Here is an 18,204-nt window from a genome sequence, read left to right as displayed (position 1 = left end):
CTCAACAGCTCTGTGGCCTCTGTCAGACACCTCTGTGGGGTCACCATGGCCTGGAACAGGCCCTGTGCTGTTGCATTGAACAGTACAGCTCCTTCCTCTGTTACTGCTGCTGCAGTATCAGGTCTCTTTGGGTAAAGTTTCTTCTGATTTCCAAATCACCTCTCTTCTCTAATAGCCCCAGGTATCCTCCGGTGGCACTGACTCCTCTCTGCTGCCTCCTTCAAAGCCACAGGGCTTGAACTCGTGTGCACCAATGAAAGCAGCTGTGTCTATTCAGAGGAGGATGGGGAATGAAAGGGTATTTTACCTTCACACATGCTTCCTATTGATCTTTAAATAATAGATCACATATAAACAAACATTCACTGCCCTGTGTTTTCACACAAAATGGACAGCTCTACCTGGGTGAGGAGGCAGGACTCAACTACCAAAATTTCTTTAGGTGTGTTTATTTTATTGTTGAAGTTAGGCTTTTGGAGATGGGAAAACTTCTAGTTATGCTGCAGAAAGAGAGGTAATGTCTAAAATTCTCCTCTTTCACATACCTACATGCCAGGAGAAGATTAAAAGGGTTTCTGGTGTAACTCTATAAGAGTCTGCATTTTGTTAAAGGTGTGGTAGCCCCAGTTGGCTGGGGCTGAGAGTAGGACAGAGAGCTCTGATCCTTTGACATGGACCCTTAGGCATTTTTGAGCACACCAGCAGAATCCCAGATGGGATGGGAAATGTGACATTCCCATGTACTGATAAAATACAGGAAGGATGGCCCAGCCCATGGTTGGCTAGTTTGACATTAATTTGGCAAAAGAATGGACATATTGATATGGGTATAAACACATTAAAGATGAGGTAAACAATTAATGCCAATCAACATGTTTTTTAAGGGAGGAAGGGTTGTCAAACTGGATTTCATTCTTGATGTGATTGTAGGTTTTGGCCAATAAAAGTAATTGCAAAGATGGAATATATTCTGACTTTTGTATGTTTGACAGCACAACAGATTCTGATTTAAAAATTAGCATTCTACCCTATCAATACAAGGCACATAAAATGGATTAAGAATGGGCTGACATGTCAACAAAGAAGCTGTCAAAGGAGACTCGCTGTAGGAAAGTGTTGGTTTTTTTTAGAGGGGGTCTGAATGCTATTGAATATTTTCAATAATGACTTGGAAGTAAATATCAAAACTGCTAATGACACTGGAAAATATTGGAGGGGACTAGGAGTTACACAGAAATGCTCTCAGTGTGGTTGTAAGGAAACTTTCAAGTGGAAGAACAGGCCAGCAGACCACATACACAAGAACCTGGAGCTCAATGCAACCCTGAGGGATTTCAGCATCCTAAAGGAGCAGCCCCAAATAATTCTGCTAATTTGGTGTTTTGTCGATTTTGAATGTTATTTTTGGAGGGACTGATGCTATCCCTGGCTGTGTCATTCGGAGGAGTAGTGTAGGGATGAAATTTTTAATTTCTGCATGTTGCACCACTTGGTGTTGAAATGACATATCTGGCTCTGGTAACCCAAATTTAGAAAGAATGTCGGGGAAAAAAGAAAAAGTCGCAGAAATAAAGCACAGAAATTATTCAGGGACTCAAAAACCACTACTGAGTGTGGATGCTTCCAGAGCATGATGTATTTGTTTTATGAACAAGGGATGAAAAGCAACTTGAGACCTGCTTATGAGTGCCTTTAGGGGGAAATGGCAGATGCAGAAGGGCTCTTTAATGTAGCAGAACTGAGCAAAGCCAAAACCTACAGAGAAAACATCTGCAGAAGCACAGGCAGGGATTCAGTAGATCGTGCACCTCTGGGGAGTGATGGACTTTTGCCCCAGCTCCCAGTGCCTTCAGATTAAGACTGAAATATTTTGGCTGTGTGTTTGTTGCTCAGACATTGGCGAGGGAGAAGCTGTTGACCTGCATGTGGAAGCTGAGACGTTGGTGTTTTACTGGTGCCCTCTACTCTCTACCGAAATGGTGCTTCCATGGTGTTCTGAGGCTGACAGCTGAAGGAGCTGATGGACCCACCAGTTTCTTTCCTACAGGGCTTCATGTCTGCTCTTCCTCCTGCCCCTTTCCAAATTCCCTCCCTCCCCTCTGTGGTCTCCATCCTGAGGCACAACAAAATGCTCAGAGTGCAATTTCTCAGCCTGTTGGTCGGAGGGACAGGAGATAATGATGAAATTTTTTCTCAGTGTGTTCACAGGCAGGTTTTCAGAAGGGAAAACGCCAGCAAAACTTTGTGCCAGAAGTCAGCCAACTTTCCAAACTGACACAGTCTCCTTTTGCTGGCAGCTCAGGAATTTATGCATGTCCTGTGAGTGAGATGTCCCCAGAGCAGCCGGGGAGGCTGGGACATCACTCCCTCAAGTGCTGTCTTGAGGAAACAAGTCTCAAAGATTCAAATGCTCCTTTGTTTATGAAATAAAGTCCACCAGACCTATTGCCAATTGTTTATGCTAAAGAGCACACTCCCATTAATGCTAATGGTGCTTTGGAGCATAAATCCTTGCTAATTGATATAGAAATGTATCCCAGAAGAGTTTACTTTACTGCTGATTTAGCTGATAGATATAAATGTGTGAGAGGGAAATATTAGCATTCATGTAAAACAATTAGGTTATCAACAGGGGCAAATGATTCAGAAAATGACTGCAACTTTCCAGTTCCCTTTAATGGAAAAAAAAAAGAAAGTCTGCTAGTGAGGAAAATCAGAGGGAATACAAATATGAGCTAATCATTGAGATTATTTAATATTTGTGTTACATCAGCAGCCCTTGAAAAGCAGGGCAGGGTTCCCACCTGAGCTCTGTGCTGATGTGGGATGGATGGGACCATCCTGCTGCCCACCAAGGCAAATCTTCCCTGTGACCTCTCTGGTGGAGCAGTGTTTTTGCCTTACAAGGCTGATGCACCTGGCCACTGGATGTTGAGCTCTGTAATGTTTACTAAATATGCATGAATAGAAGGATACAAGCAGCAGATAGATTTCCACAATTTAATTTTTTTTCAGATAATATAATGGCATATGAAAAGTGAGGCAGTAATGCAGTTCAAAAGAAAAAAAGAAAGCAACCCCTCTCCCTCCCCTCCCCTCATTCTCCTGGATCTTTCTGCCAAAGGCTGACATTATTGAAAGCTTGATAAATACAAGAATTATGGCCATTTCCATAAAAATCAAATTGTTTAAAATCTACAATTTTGTGGCAAATATACAGCCATTGAAAGAATAATTTTTTTCAGTGTACTCAACAGTTTTACCTATTCAATTGCCATTTAATTCATGGGTTTTGATTTGAAAATGTTTTTTTAAGAGAAGGCTCAATACAGGAACCATACGGTAAGCCATGGATCTTCCCCAAAAAGATGCCTTGACCTCCGGGGTGGAATCTGTGGAATTTTGAGCATATGGGTTTTCATTTTTTAACTTTAAACCTATCTAGAATCAGGAGGAAAAAAAGTCATATACCAAAAAGTCCAGTATTGTATTGTTTTATAGCATTTTCTCATTCACATATTTTAGCCATTTTTTGATTTTAGTGCAAAATCAAGCATGTTTTGGTTTCAAATACAGAAAGAGATCAAAATTTCTGCATCTTAGAATTTTTTGCTGCAAGTCACTGAATGGCAAGACTTTTTCTCCCCACAGATTTCAGTAAGCCTAATTTTCAAAGTCTCCATTATTAATGAAATATCAAGCGAATTTTTTAGTTAACATTTGCCTGGGCATGGTTAAAGACCTTATACCCAGGAAGATTTCATATAACAAAAAGCGCCCAATCCTAGAAACATTTTTTTGTTCCATTTAATGCTCATAAAATTTTACAGACAACAGAATCCTTTCTTAAGCTTTATTTAAGAAATCGAATACTATTATAGTTCAATATATATAAGACACATCCAGTATTGTGTTCCTGATAGCAAGTGCATAGATTTTGTTAAGATATCATTTTTATATTTAAATTTTTTTTTTATTTGTTACTCAGTAGCACGTTTCATGATCACACGAAGGGATATTCCCAGTGATTTTACTAAGAGCATGAGAGAAAAAACAGAACACAGCAAAGTAGTGAAACTACAACAGAGATGAGGAACAAAAACGATCAGGCAAACTATCAGTACAGTCGATTCCTGATAAGTGAATAATCTGATTGCTTGGTCACAATGCTTTATTCACTTATCAGGAATGATTCACACTACATTTTGTTAAACTGTTTTCCTTAGCCTAATACCTAAGAGTCACACTGGGCAAAGGCACACACACTCTGGCAGGCTATTCTTTAATCAGCGAGTCTTGTGACAGTTTGGTAATTTCCCATGGCGATACACATATAGCTAACAAAGAGACATTTTGCTAACACTGCAAGGTGCCTTACATAATTGAAATTAAAAGCATGTGTTTAAGCAGGACAAACTGTTCAGCTGCATTGCTTTAAGGAACTCATTTTTCCCCCATTGTTGAAATAAAAAAAAAGAAAGAAAGAAAGAAAGAAAACCCTGTATCTTTCAGCCCTGAGTATTTAAAAGAAACCTAACTGCAGTATAAGTCTTTTTTTTTTCAGTTGTATTTTTGGAAGAAAAGACCCTTCACAAAGCTCTAGTTTCTTTCCTAAGACCAAGTTTGGAGGAAAAAAAGAGAAAAGAAAAAAAAGAAAACATCCACAGCAAGCTAAAAAACCCCAGAGAGCAATTCTGATTTATCCATCATGCAAGTCAAGACTTACTTAACTGAATCCACTGGTGTCAAAATTATCCAAATTGAGATCATAAACTCTAGAGGTGTCAAAGACCCAGGATATATTCTGACCATCAGGTTCTGCTTTCCTGCCTGGGCTGTCTGCTACAGGCTCCTGTGGTTTTAGGTTAAACCTAGAGCTGCTTGGACCCCTGACCTCTGATAACAGACCCTGTGGGATGGCACTGGAGCTCACTGGGCGCTCCAGGCTCTTCACTTGCTTGCTTCTCATGGAAACAGAAAAGTGAAAAAAAGGAAAAAAAAAAATTCAGAAAAATAGATCGAGCAGTAACAACCAGGCCAACTCACAAGCCACCAGAAAATTTCAAAAGTCTTCCAAAGGCAGGAACCAACGTCGCTGCTGACACCACACGGATACACCCAGTGCGCCAGGACCTTGTTGGACGGTATTGATGGGGCTGTGTGTGTGTGTGAGCCAAAGCCAGAGCGCCAGAGAGACCAGGGGAGAGGAGACAAGAGGGACGAGTGTCGTTTGGGTCTCATAAGAGCACTTTTAAGTGGTCTTCGATTCCTGAGCATCACAGAAAGTGGGACAAAGGAAAGGGATGGGGGCGTATGGCTTGAATTCCAGAGAGCACTCACCAGTGCTTCTCTCTCCTCCTTGGGTTTGGTTTGGTTGGTTTTGTTTTGTTTTGTTTTTTCCCCCCCCTCTCCAAATTGTAAGGTTTGTATCTGCGATCAGAGGAGAGAAGAGACTTTCTGTAAACCAGAACAACATAGATTTTCCTTTTGCAGCTTTTATTTCATCGTGGTAGACACCGGTTGGGGGAGAGCAGAGAGATTCTTGTGAGGAGGAAAAAATTATAGGAAAGGAAAGAATAAAAAAAGCTAAGAGCCAAGTGTAAAAAATAATGAGAAAAAAAGTGCTATGGTATTTCTTTAGTCCCTTTGAGATTTGTGTAATACTATCAGCCAATGCTGAGAATGATCTGCTTTGTAAGCCCACAGCAAAAATATCACCCATTGGAACAACGGGGGATCTTTTTTCCATAATTTATTTCTCCTTTTTTTAATTTTTTTCTTCTTTTTTTTTTTTTTTTTTTTACTTCCATTGGCTTTAGCAAGAAAGTCTTCCTGTGCTCACTTGGATTTTGCTATATATTTTAAAGTATTGTATGTACAACTGCACATAACAAGCTTGATCACCTGGTAAGATTTTGCAGGCTCTCCCAGCCCTAGTTAAGACATGATTAATTTCTAGGGAGAGTTTGACTAACGCCATATGCCATCAGATTACTGTGCAGTTTGGAAAAAATCCCAAGGCTATATCCTCCTTTTCTTGAATGTTTCATATGCTTCTGCAACGTAGTGGCAGAGTATTATTATTATTTTTTTAACAACTAGGAAGAAATGATCTCCATAATCCACATTTTCCAGACTGACTGAAATGCCACAGCAAAAAAAAAAAAAAAAAAGAAATCTTTTCAGGTGTCTTCTGTGTGTTTGTGTGCAGAAGGTTTTGCAGTTTGAAGGCTAATAAAAGCTACCTTCAATAGGACTTTGCAGGAAACTCATTTAAAATGCTTCCTGCACCAAGAGATTATCCAAGTGATAAGGCATGACTAGGGGGAGGAAGAGAGAAAAAAAAAAATAAAAAAAATTCAAAGAAACCAGAATATGTCTAAAATGTACAAATCCTCTTTTGCCCCCCAATCAGCTATTCACTTAGGTGGAATCGACTGTATCTTTTGTACACAACCAACAAATAGAGAAAAAAAAAAAAAAAACAGGCACGTGAAACAGTGAGGTGTGCAGATGTATTACCAACACAGAATGACCACCAACAATACAACACACAAAGTAGAGAGACAAGTATTAGGAAAATGGTTTAATATTGGAGACAGAAGCAAAAAACTGCATCACACAATAACATACGTTACAAAAATAAGTCTGACTGTTTCAACTACACGGTTATGTTCACAATGAGGACAGAAGAATCAGAAAAAACTCTGATCTAAACAGCAAAAAAGCAAACCCCTAACGTTTTAACTAATACATTTATCCACGCAAAGTGACCGAGTACTCCTAATTCTAATTACCTTATTGTGTAACTGCACGATACAGAATAAAAAGTGAAACTTACCGCTTTTGTTAAGACAAAATTCTAAACACTAGATATAAGCAAAGGGAAAAAAAGAAATCAAGCCAAAGTTTTGAATTCTCGAAACAAAACCAACTCTCTTTCTACCGTCCAGAAATCAAACTTGAAAATCAGTCATGATCGAGGGGGCCCACGAGAGTAAGCCACAAAAATTTCCATTTGTTTTTTAATCTCCAGTATAAAAAGTTCCACTGGTACAAAATGCATAAGTACAATCAAGTTGTAGAAATAGGAAAGCCTGCTTTTTTTTTTGCCTTTTTTTTGTTCTTTTTTTTTTTTTTGGCTCAAATTCCATCAAACAACAAAATCCAAATGCATCAATAAAACAGAAACAATACTCAAATGGTCTTACAGTTTCCACTAGATTGCATTAACTTTGGCTTTTCTCAGACAATACTTAAAAACTAGTTTGTAATTCTAAACAAAATGATAGTATTATTAATCTACAAACAACAATTCCCACAGCACGAAAAAAACACAAATACATAGGTTTGTTTTTTTTTTTTTTCTTTTTGTATGACATTATCCAAAAAGGTAATGAAACTACAGGATATTTTTTTTCCTTTTGTTAATTAGCACTTAAGATAATAAAAACAGAAACAGTAAAATGATTCCAGAGTAGCACAAGCCAAGGAACTGTAACCCCTATGGTGAAAGAAAGATGAACTTGTTACTCCTTTGAGGACTGCCATTTCATTGCAATTAGCTAATTTGTTTGATAAAACAACTAGTCTAGTCTTTTGATTAGAATTTTGTAAAGCAATTTCCCTTGTTTTACTTCCTCTCTTATTAGGCCCTTGCACCCTTGCAGCTTTTTCCTTTCATTATTTTGAAAGAGAACTGGTAGATAATTTGCCTCCCAGGAGGTGTACGTTTGGGTTTTTGGTTTTGTATTTGAATTTTATTTTTATTTTTGAATTTTAAAATTTTTTTATTTTCCAGAGATGGACACTTTTCTAAGCAATGACTCATCTCAGTTGCCTGGAAGTACAGAAACATTCCTTGTCTCCCACTGCTAAGCCAATGTCCTGTGGAGTAATTCAGGGCAGCCTGGTGTTGAGTTACACTGCCCAAGGACCAGAGGCATCACCGCTCTAAGCGGACTGGAAAACCCACAGGACACACCAGGGCACCTACAAAAGCTTTGGAAATTTAGACGGTGGGTACAATGAGAAAAATTAGTGAAACAGTCTCTAAACAATCCAAATGATGATCTCATATTATATATATATATATATGTACATATATATAATATAACGTACGTGAGATGATACTTTGAATACGCACAATTGCTGCAAGTAGTACAAAATAGCCCTCAAAGGGTGTAGGAAGGCCCCAGCAGTAGTAAAAACGTGAGAAAAGTATAGATCATTTATTTATAAGTGCATGTGCTATAAGAAGGAAACTTTTTTTGCATCACTAGAGGCTAGTCCTTTCCATCCCAGGGCTCTACATAAAGAAGCATTTAAGTTGGGGATGAGAGACAAGAGTGCACCAGCTGATGTTGCTCATATAGGGCTTCGTTTTTAATTTTAGGTGGCTTCAGATATAACCAGATAGAACTAGGAGGTGGAAGAAGTTATGGCACTTTATGACCTGTAGCAGGTACTGCTGCTCACACACATTGGATTGGCAATGAATTTGCTGAACCGGTGGCAAAGAACCGAATTTGGTTGTTGGTCACTGTTTGTGCGGTAGGAACGCAACCCAATCGGACTTACAAGGCAGTGAAAAGGGCTACCAGCATCTCTTTTCTGGCTCCTGACAAAGAGCTTCCTCCAGCAAACACCCCCATCAGTCACACAGACATTCCCATGGACCACGGGCACGAGTAAAGTTACTCCTCTCTGAACGAGTGTCTGCGGGAGTAAGCCAGGATATTGCCGTGACAAATAATGGCAAATAACACCAAACATTACAGTGTATGTAAACTTTATCCATAAAAAGTAGTTTAACTGCAGTGCACACTGAATTTTCACCCAGGAAGATCTAGTGCATCTGATTTAAGCAAAAATTCATTTATTTAAATTACAAAAATATTATTATTCTTTTTTTTTTTTTCTCCTCAAGGTTTTCAAATGGTGGATTGACCGCTCCTGGTTGGGAGTGGCTCATACAATAGATAATTAAAGAATTGTTTTCTTTTTCTTTTATTTTATTAATACTGAATAGCATATTCCAGCAGCATATTAAAAGCTCTTTAAGAAAAGACAAAATCCCCAAAATCTAAAAAGGAAAACCACAAGTTAATTACGGTTTTAAATAATTTTAGTTATAGATACAGAAGAAATTTAGACAGCAGTAAAATATTTTTGTCCTTCAGATCTGCCCTGTGCATTGTTCTGATTTCAACCATGTATTAAATAAACCACAAAAAACTAAGTATATATATATTTATAGATATAGATATATATATAAAAATAAACAGCAAAATGGTGAATGTATAAAAGGTATTAACACTCAAGACAGCTCTGGGTGGAAAGGGTTAAAAGTTCAAAACTTTCTCACCTTAGAGGTTTCCATACAATATGAAGAAAATACATAGTGAGGTTTGCTTTCACAGCATTGATGTGTGCAGAGTGGTTAAAAAAGTGAAACATGGGCACTTATACAATGTTTTACAAAAAACATCAAAGAGAAATAACAAACAATAACAATTTCAGGCAACAAGACCACAGGATAGCAAGTTAACAAACTTTTTAACCTCTTTTTTTCTTTAAATATTAGGGATTTATACAAAACACATAATAAAATACCCATGTTATCAAATTACTTCACACAAGAAACACACTGAAGCTCTAGGAAGAAAGTACCTTTGGAATTTGGCACTATAGTTTCACTGATTTTTTTTTTCTTTAAAAGAAAAACTGATCACATTTTGCTGAACACAAACACACCTAAATTGTTCACAATAAAAAAATGACATCAATGCGTCACAAGCCAACACAAACTTATTCTGGAATATTTTTTCATTTTCACATGAAATTATTTTTTTTTTAAGCAAACAACTTTTTTTTTGTGTTTTTTTTTTGAATCTTCTTTTTGTTCTTGTTGTTCAAGTAAACCAATTTTAAACTTGTCTTTTTATAAACATAGAACACTTAAGACCATAAGACTCATGATGAAACCACAACTTAATTCACAGAAGCACCAACGTAACACATTTTACAGTAACCTTTCTTCTGTACATTGAAACAGTATAAAATATAGGTAATTTCATGTGCATTAAACCATGGATTGTCTAACTGTGAGTCAGTTCAGCAAAAGGTGACACAAGTAGGTAGCATTTGCCCTAAAACAGGGTAAATATTTTCTTATACTAATCTACAAAAAGTGGTTCTATATATATACTTTAATGAGAAAGTGAGCCACCTAAAATGGCCTTATCAAAAAACTTTACACTGCCTGAAAAATGTAAAAACTATTACAGACCTCTAGAGACTTAAAATCAGACAGTTTTATTTCTCAAACTGTTTTGGAAGTAGTCTGTTAGAAACCAACATTCTGTGCCTCTGGACACATATTGCTATTGTCACCAGTGACCAGGCAGAATGCCAATCCCTGTATAATACTTTCAAGTCTGTTTTTTTTTTATTTTTTTTTTTACGAAATGAAAAAAAAAAAAAAAACCAAAACCAAAAATCAACCAAGAAAAATACCCAAACAAAAAAACCCAAACTAAATGAAACAAAAACTACAAGGAAAGAAGAAAACCAGAAACCAAAACTGAAAAAACAAAAAGGAAAGAAAGAAAAAACATTTTGCCACAGGTTGTTTTTAAATCCTATCATTAATTTATCTAATAATAAATTTCAGTCTTGCATGAATGCAGCAATGTTTTTTCACATTGACTTCCCAGAATTCATAGCTAGATGAGGTCACATGCAAATTTCAAAGGTCAAACTAGGTCAGTAGGAGAACCAAATATGATGTGAGGTCAGAAAGACATCAGAAACAATGACGGGACGATGAAACTTTTTTTTTTTTGAGACGCCACAGGGACATGCTAGGCAAACGATGGGCTAACGGGCATGGAGATGTCTAGGGAAAAAACAAGGAAGAGGAAAAAAAGTTACACAGAATCTATGCAGCACAAACAAAATCACTTTTATGGGTGCAGGAGAAAACTAATGCAAATCTTTTATCAGTAGAGCCTACGAGCTGTTCACATAATTTGCATTAACTTACAATACTTGTCAACAAGAACACAATGGAGCCCCAAAAGAATCCATCTGAAAGGAGTCAGAGAGAATGGATTCCTCTTTGGGGAGAAAAAGAGAGGAAAGAACCAGTTTCTACAAATGTAACAGAAAGGTACGGGGGGGGCAGGGGGAGGGAAAGGGTCGGACAACCGAACTTTAAACTAGGTAATGGAAACTACGAACAAAATAACCAGACAAATACAAACAAGAGGATAAAAGCATGAACTGCAAAGGGTGGAGGGTTCAACAGTGAAAAAGCGCCCATTCTTGGCACAATTACTCTAGAGACTACTTCAAAGGATCTAGCTAGCATAGAGAGCTGCTCTTTAGGTATCCAATAAGTTAACAATAGGCAATAAATAAATTCCATTATTTCTGAGGCAGTAAAAATTTTGTATAAAAATAGAAATGCTTTTTACAAATAAAATTTACAGGCCTGTGGCTTTCTTTTTTTTATTATTATTAAATTTATCTCTCAAGAAACATCAAGTATTGTCACTCATTTTATTTTATTTTTTTTATTTTAAACCCTGTAGCTTTAGAAACAGATCTCTAAATCTTTTTTACATTAATCCTTTCCAAAAAAACAAGAACTTAAAAAAAAATGAAATATAAAGACGACCAGTGTAAAATCAGACTAATATATAACAATACGTTGATTTGAACCGAAAAAAAAATCAGATCTTCTCAAAAAACAAGTTGATGTAGTGGAAAGACTTATTTCAATTTTTGTTGCAAAATAAGTGCTTCAACTGGCATGAGGCCATTTTGTTTAACCTATAAACTGCTGGTGCCACCCTGGTAAAATACGATCCATCCATAGAAAACAACTTTTATTGTGTGCTAATGGCACCAGGGTTCACAGAGTTAAATTGCACATTTTTTTTTGTGTCTGTGTGTGTGTGCTGTTTGGAATTTCAAGACATTTATTTTCGTTTCGAAAAGGAGATAAATTATGCTGCAAAACAAAATACAGTAACACAACTCAGTAATTACTTGGCAAGGAAATGGGAGCCAAGTGCAGTAAGGACAAGTGGGGAGATGGAAGTGGTAACTGTAAAAATAACTGTCCCTTGGTGAAGGTTGGCTCTATGTTCTTTCTTAACCCCCCTGCAGAGGACAGGTTTGCTCATGGGACTTACCCTAAGAAAGCTAAAATAAGAGCAGTAAGCATCTGGGGTTAAGATCAGTAAGGTTTGCTGTCATTTTTGGAGCGTTTCAGCTGAACCTTCAAGCGTTTCATGCCAATCTGAAAGCCGTTCATAGCCTGGATAGCAGCTTGTGCAGAGACCGGATTGTCATAGCTAACAAAACCTGTGGGACACAGAACGGGAGAGAAAGTCAGTTCTGGGTTACAACAAATGTCAGGAGGCACTTAGTTAGAATCTTATGATTGCTATTTATTTGACACATTCACCTGGCTTTCAATTAAATATCACATTTCATATCCCATTTCCTCTCCCGTTTCCTTTTGCCTTCCTCTTTACCTACATAATGTTTCTTTACTAGCTGGGATGCAGTTGGCCAATTTTGGTGCAATGCAGTTTCCATTTTGTTATTTATATACCTACCTTAGAGACTGAAGATATTTATTACTGTAACACTTTTCAGTGTAGTATCTACATACCTCCCAGTCTATTAGGAAGTGCTATTTAGGCCAGTCTGCAAAAGGGAAGCTGAAACAGCAAGTCTGGTTACAGAATCAACCCCCAAAATTCCTAAACCCGCTGGCACACCTGGGCGTGAGTCCATGTGTGTTATGGAACCCACATCTCCTTGGGCTCAGCCTAGGACAGTTGCAATATTAATATTTTGTAATTTTACAGCTCCTTCCATTTCAAGATCTCAGGGTACCTTAATGTTAGTTAATTGGTCCCCAAAGGGGTATGCAAACATCAAAATTAAGCAGCATCATAAAGACAATGGTAGGGTTTGATGAGAACTCCAAGATCTGCTCCTTGCATGTGAGCACTAACTAGGAGGATAATGCTTGCTTGGGTAATTCAGAATGGCTGGCCTGGCTCAGATTTCTTTTCCCTGGGAGACTGAAAATGTTCTGTTCATAATATATTCAAATCTCCCTGATTCTGGAAGCTCAAAGTTCATTTTCATATCTGGGCCTCCCACTTGTAATTGCAAAGCTCACCTAACTGCTGCTCTGCCTCAGCTTGGGCTAATTATTACTGCACTCAGCCTGCTGCTGTGCATCTGCTTTGAAATGCTCCCTCTTCTTTCCCCTTGAATTTGCCTTAACATGTATCCCCTCATTCTCCTAAAGCAGGGATGCCACACACTTTGTCTTCAGTCCTAACACAGGGGCTTCTCAGTGCCTCTCTTTCCTCAACCAGCTTCATTGATTTGTGCTTAGTGCCTGTGTACTTCTTGGATTCATTACTTCTATTTACCTCTACTTTAACCTATCCTTTTATGGCTCTTGCACTGCTGCCCTCTTCCAATTGCAGAGTCAGAGTGTTATTTTGCTTTCGCCACTGCATAAAATCTTCCCCCCTTCTCAAGGTATCCTTGTCCAGCTGTTCTCCTTCATAGATCATCCCTATGGCTTCACCTTAAATCAGCTTCACCAAACTATTTAAGTTAAGACTCTTGTCTGACAGCTCAGGCTGTCTTCTGTTCCTTCCACTCAAAACCACCTCTCATTTAAACCTCTGCCAACCTTCTCCTGGCCAAAGCCAATATGCTCTATCCATATTGTCCTGTGGTTGAGTATTTGTTACCTCCTTAAGGGATAATAAATGTTCCTCCATACCTTCCTTGGTTTTAGTAACTCTTACCACTTCCTCACTTTCTCCCTGAGGTCATTCCCTCTTAAATTTATTGCCAGATCCTGAAGAGCTTCATCACTCTCTTCCTTTCTTCCTTTCCCCTATTTGGTTCTAGGAGACCGTGTCTGTTCACATTACCCCAATCATTCCCTTAGCTCTGTGTCCTGTGTCTCCCTGCCTGAGCTCTAGGATTGCCTCAAAGCAAAGGGAACTGGCAGGAGTTGGGGGGCAGCTGTAGCACTGTCCAGGCAGGTGCTCCACAGCTGAGGTGTAGCTTCTCCTACCCACCTTCACAATTCAGCATTTCCCTCTACAGCTTTCCTGACCTTCACTTTATTCTCATTACTGCTATGAACTTATCATCAATTCCTTCCCTTTGTACCTAGTTTTATCCACCTGGAAAGTAAGCAAGTGATCTAAACTTGTCACTTGGCATCTGTGGATGGTGAATGAAGAGAAGGAAGCACACTGCTGGCATCAGCCCCTGTCATTCAATTCTTATTTGGATTCACAATCTGTCTCTCTACACAGAATGCAATACCTGCATTAGCTTGTTACGCTCTCATCTTCTTCCTTATTGAGAACCTTCATTTATAAATCTTACTGAAGAATCTAGAATTCCTTCCCTTTATTTGTATTTTTCTGATTGCACCCATTCATCATTTTTTGTCTGAACTTTAAACCACAGGTTACATACAGTCAGAATGATGTTTCTTATTAATTCTCAAAGATCCTGTCATGACAATTCTGATTTTTGTTTTAGATCTTTGAGTAGCTCTATAATCAGGATAAATAATTTTCATCATTCAAGTAACAATTTTGCTATAAGGCTGACTGGATTTCTGCATTGATGTAACTGAGTTCCCCCTCCTCTGCCTTACTAACATATCTCATTTTTCTTATTGTAACATTTATGAAAGGCAAGAGATAAGCTGGAATAGTGACACCCTTTGTCTGCTGAATCAATTAAAGCCTGTGGAGCATGTGAGAACTCATGGAAGAGCACTTCCAGGTGTAAACACACTGTTCTGTCATCCTCATCATCATTTAATCCTTTGAACATTCATTTTAGGTTGGACAAGAAAAGGAAATATGCCTAAGTCATTTTTCTGCACAGAAATGAAATTTTTCATTTCGTGAAGCAGTTTTACATAAAGATTCATCACTGTCTATCACTTACTCAGAATAAACCTTCCCATTTCTGCCAGACAGACTTGGACAATCTTTACACCTTTTGGATGTTCAACCTGTTCCCATCTGTAATTTGACTTTCTCCTCCTTTGGGCAGGAGATTGGAAACTCCAGAGTAGGAAGCCCTAAGCATGTGCAAATTATTACAATTACAATTACTATTACTAGGGGCAAAAAGACCAAACCAAACCAACAAATACAAAACCCAAACCCAAACTGTACCAAGCGCAGTTGGTAAATGATTCGGCAGAGAAATGGGTTCTTCAGCAGCATTATTGTCATAGTTTTTGGGTGGGAGGACAGAAAAAGAAAATAAAAAGCTTTTCGAAACACAAATATCGGACCAAAAAAAAAAAAATTAGACAATTCTTGCTAATAAAGCTGAGGAGGTGCATGCAGACCTTGCCTGTACATTAAACCAGCAGGACTAATTCTGGCTTTGCCTGTGATTTGCAGCATCACCAAACAGTCACCCACTAATCAGAAAACTCAGCTTCATCTGCCACTTCTACTTTTTGTTTTTAAAGCAGAGCTCCCTCCCTGGTAGCAGAGTATCTGGGAAGTAAGACTGAGAAATAGAAATATCAGTGAGAGCTGCCTAATACCAAAAGGAGGTTTCCTCCATCCATTGGGATTTGACACCTCCATTTTCCCTTAAAGAAGATAATTTTGGTGCATCACTAAGTTAGGCAATTGTGTCCCACAATCCCAGGCAAATGTGTAAGAAGGTAATCAAAGAGTAAAAGAAAATGCACAAAAAGCAAGTGTGGGAAACGATCTGATGAATTCAGCCACCTGCCCAAACTGATTTACATTCTTTCAGCAGTCACCACAATTGCTGCATTTTGATTAACATAGCTTGATTTGTCTTTTCATCAAGATTCCTGGAGACCTCAACAACGATTTTGTAACCCCCAACATACTAACAGAACTGGCTCCAGATCAATGGGGAGTCCATTTCAATTCCACTTTTCAAATTTGCAAGAGCCTCAGGGACTGCTTTAACCCATTGCAGACACAGGCTGGACTATGCTGGTCTAGATATGAAAAATTTTTTGTAAAGCTTAAACAGGTGAATGCTTCAAAAATGAACTGAAAGACTGTGGGAAAATGCAGAAAGAATGTCACACTCTTTCTGTGAACTGAATCAACTTTCCAAGTGTACTGTCCATTCCTCTTTTGTCACATATACAGGTGCATTCCTTTACTCTGGGAAAGAATTGCCACTTTAAAGAAAATTCCAGTATTTTACATCAACCCTTACAAAACTCATGTTTAGGAGATTCCTTCCTCCTCCTAAATCCTCACTGTGTCTTGTATAAGACCATAATTATGAGACCAATGCTCCAAAAGCTTACCACACACTGACATTCTCTGCTCCACTCCATCAAAGCACTGAACTGGTGCATCTCTGCTATTCCAAATACATCATCCCTCCTAATCAACCCTAAAACTATTTTTATACCAACACATCATCTCTTCCTCTGCTGTGATCTAATTTTCTGACAGCTCAAAGTATTCTCTGGGAAACTTGACACTGATCTTGTGAGGCTCTCTTCATCCCTGCCCTAAGGTGAGGGAGATGCCACCTTCCATAACACACTGGGACCCACCCACAACAGCCAGAGCTGCACAGCCAGACATCAGCTGTCTGCAGAATATTCTGAACTACATGTACACACCATTCAGTCACTAATTGCAAAATCCTGTACTTAATTCAGAAGAAAGAAATTCCTGTAATGTAGAAACAATGGGTTAAACATAGAGCTTTTTTTAAGTGGCTCAGCTATACAATAGAGAATAATTAGGTATCCATAATAAGGCAATTTAATAGTATACTAAATGACATTCCCCCACATAGGGTGTAATTAGTTTTATATACTTGACACATTCATGCGAGATGTCAGACTGGAAGATTATTATTGTTTTTTTTTTCACATCAAATTTTTAGTTAGAAGTAGTTTGTCTTTGCATCTTCCTGCTCATTTGAGGATTAACAGTCTATTATTTCTGGAATGATTTTCCAGTATGACATTTCTCACACTGCTGTTAATTTTCTTTCCTGGCCCCTTTTCAGTATAGTGCATGCGGCTTTTATGGTTGGATTTATTAAATTTGACATACCAAAGCACTTGCTCAAATTGGTCTGTTTGTCAATGAAGACTTTAGCAGAGATAACATTTCCAAAAGGCATGAACATCTGCAGAATGTCCTGGTCTCCAAACTCCTGGGGGAGGTGGTAAATAAAGAGGTTTGCCCCTTCTGGACCTTTAGGAAAATAAAATAAATAAAAAAAAAGAAGTATGAAAACAGCTATTACAAGTGTTACATTTAATCTGTTTTTCCATAATACTTACTGAAGCTGGTGGTCAGAAAGCATTTCACTTTCTAACTCTGAAGGAACAAAAGCAAGTGGATCATCAAAAGAGCACAGCTGAAATGCAGCTCTTGAGCATCCCATCTTGAAAAGTGTTTACTTTGAAAAGTGTTTATTTCATAACTCTACTACAGAAGTAGTTAAATCTCTTTCTTCAATTTACATGAGTGTCTTTCAGTGTAATTAATGTTAGGAAAACAGGTACAGAATGTATTGGCTCTCAGAATGCCCCAAGAACTGCACAAGGACTCCTCTGCTGCTTCCAACACCTGCATGGGTTTGTCAGTTTAATTCCAGTTGCAGGAACTTATGGAAATGGAAGCAGGTGAGCTCAGATTTGATACCACAGATTTAAACTCAAAGGGCAAGAAAATGCTGCAGATAGGAATAAAAATAGTAAGAAGAAGCACACCTTGTGACTTAAAAGTCAGTGAAGTCAGTGACAAAAAGACATTCAGAATTAAATTTGTACTGACTCATTTCAAAATGAGCTTTTTTTTTTTAATATAAATCCCACATACAAAGATCTGTCTCCTGCAAAGAGCTTTGTAAAGCAAGTCTTTCAAAGAAGTTCAAAATTAAGTAGTTGTGTTGCAGTTAAGTGGCTTTAGACTTAGCTCAGTTTGCAAACAAAGGTGTAAACTCAAAGGTGCTTTGAATATTTTCCTTGCAGACAAGATCTGAGATATGTATTATTTCAGGTGTAGGTTAAAACATTCATCCTAATACTGATAGGTTATTTTTTCCCCCTAGCTCAATGGCAGCACACTGGAAATGAGCAATGGATGGCAG

General features: G+C 38.0%; 1 protein-coding gene across 13 annotated transcripts in view; it reads right to left on the bottom strand.

Moving 5' to 3' along the window:
• Positions 1 to 6,571: 6,571 nt before the first annotated feature.
• Positions 6,572 to 18,204, bottom strand: part of CELF2 (CUGBP Elav-like family member 2) — a 550,999-nt gene continuing 539,366 nt past the window's right edge. For 12 of the 13 annotated variants that reach the window (XM_063153712.1, XM_063153708.1, XM_063153706.1 and 9 more), the window contains 2 exons: positions 17,160 to 17,303; positions 6,572 to 12,375 (listed from right to left, as the gene is read on the bottom strand). In XM_063153712.1, coding sequence (XP_063009782.1) covers positions 12,248 to 12,375; positions 17,160 to 17,303 — 272 coding nt within the window. In that variant the 3' untranslated portion in view covers positions 6,572 to 12,247. The remainder of the gene's footprint in view (positions 12,376 to 17,159; positions 17,304 to 18,204) is intronic. The other variant, XM_063153704.1, reaches the window with a different exon arrangement.

Source organism: Melospiza melodia, chromosome 4 (assembly GCF_035770615.1).
Source record: "Melospiza melodia melodia isolate bMelMel2 chromosome 4, bMelMel2.pri, whole genome shotgun sequence".
Taxonomy (NCBI): Eukaryota; Metazoa; Chordata; class Aves; order Passeriformes; family Passerellidae; genus Melospiza; species Melospiza melodia.
The sequence above is the reverse complement of the archived record's forward strand: the minus strand, read 5'-3'. Positions and strand labels throughout refer to the sequence as shown.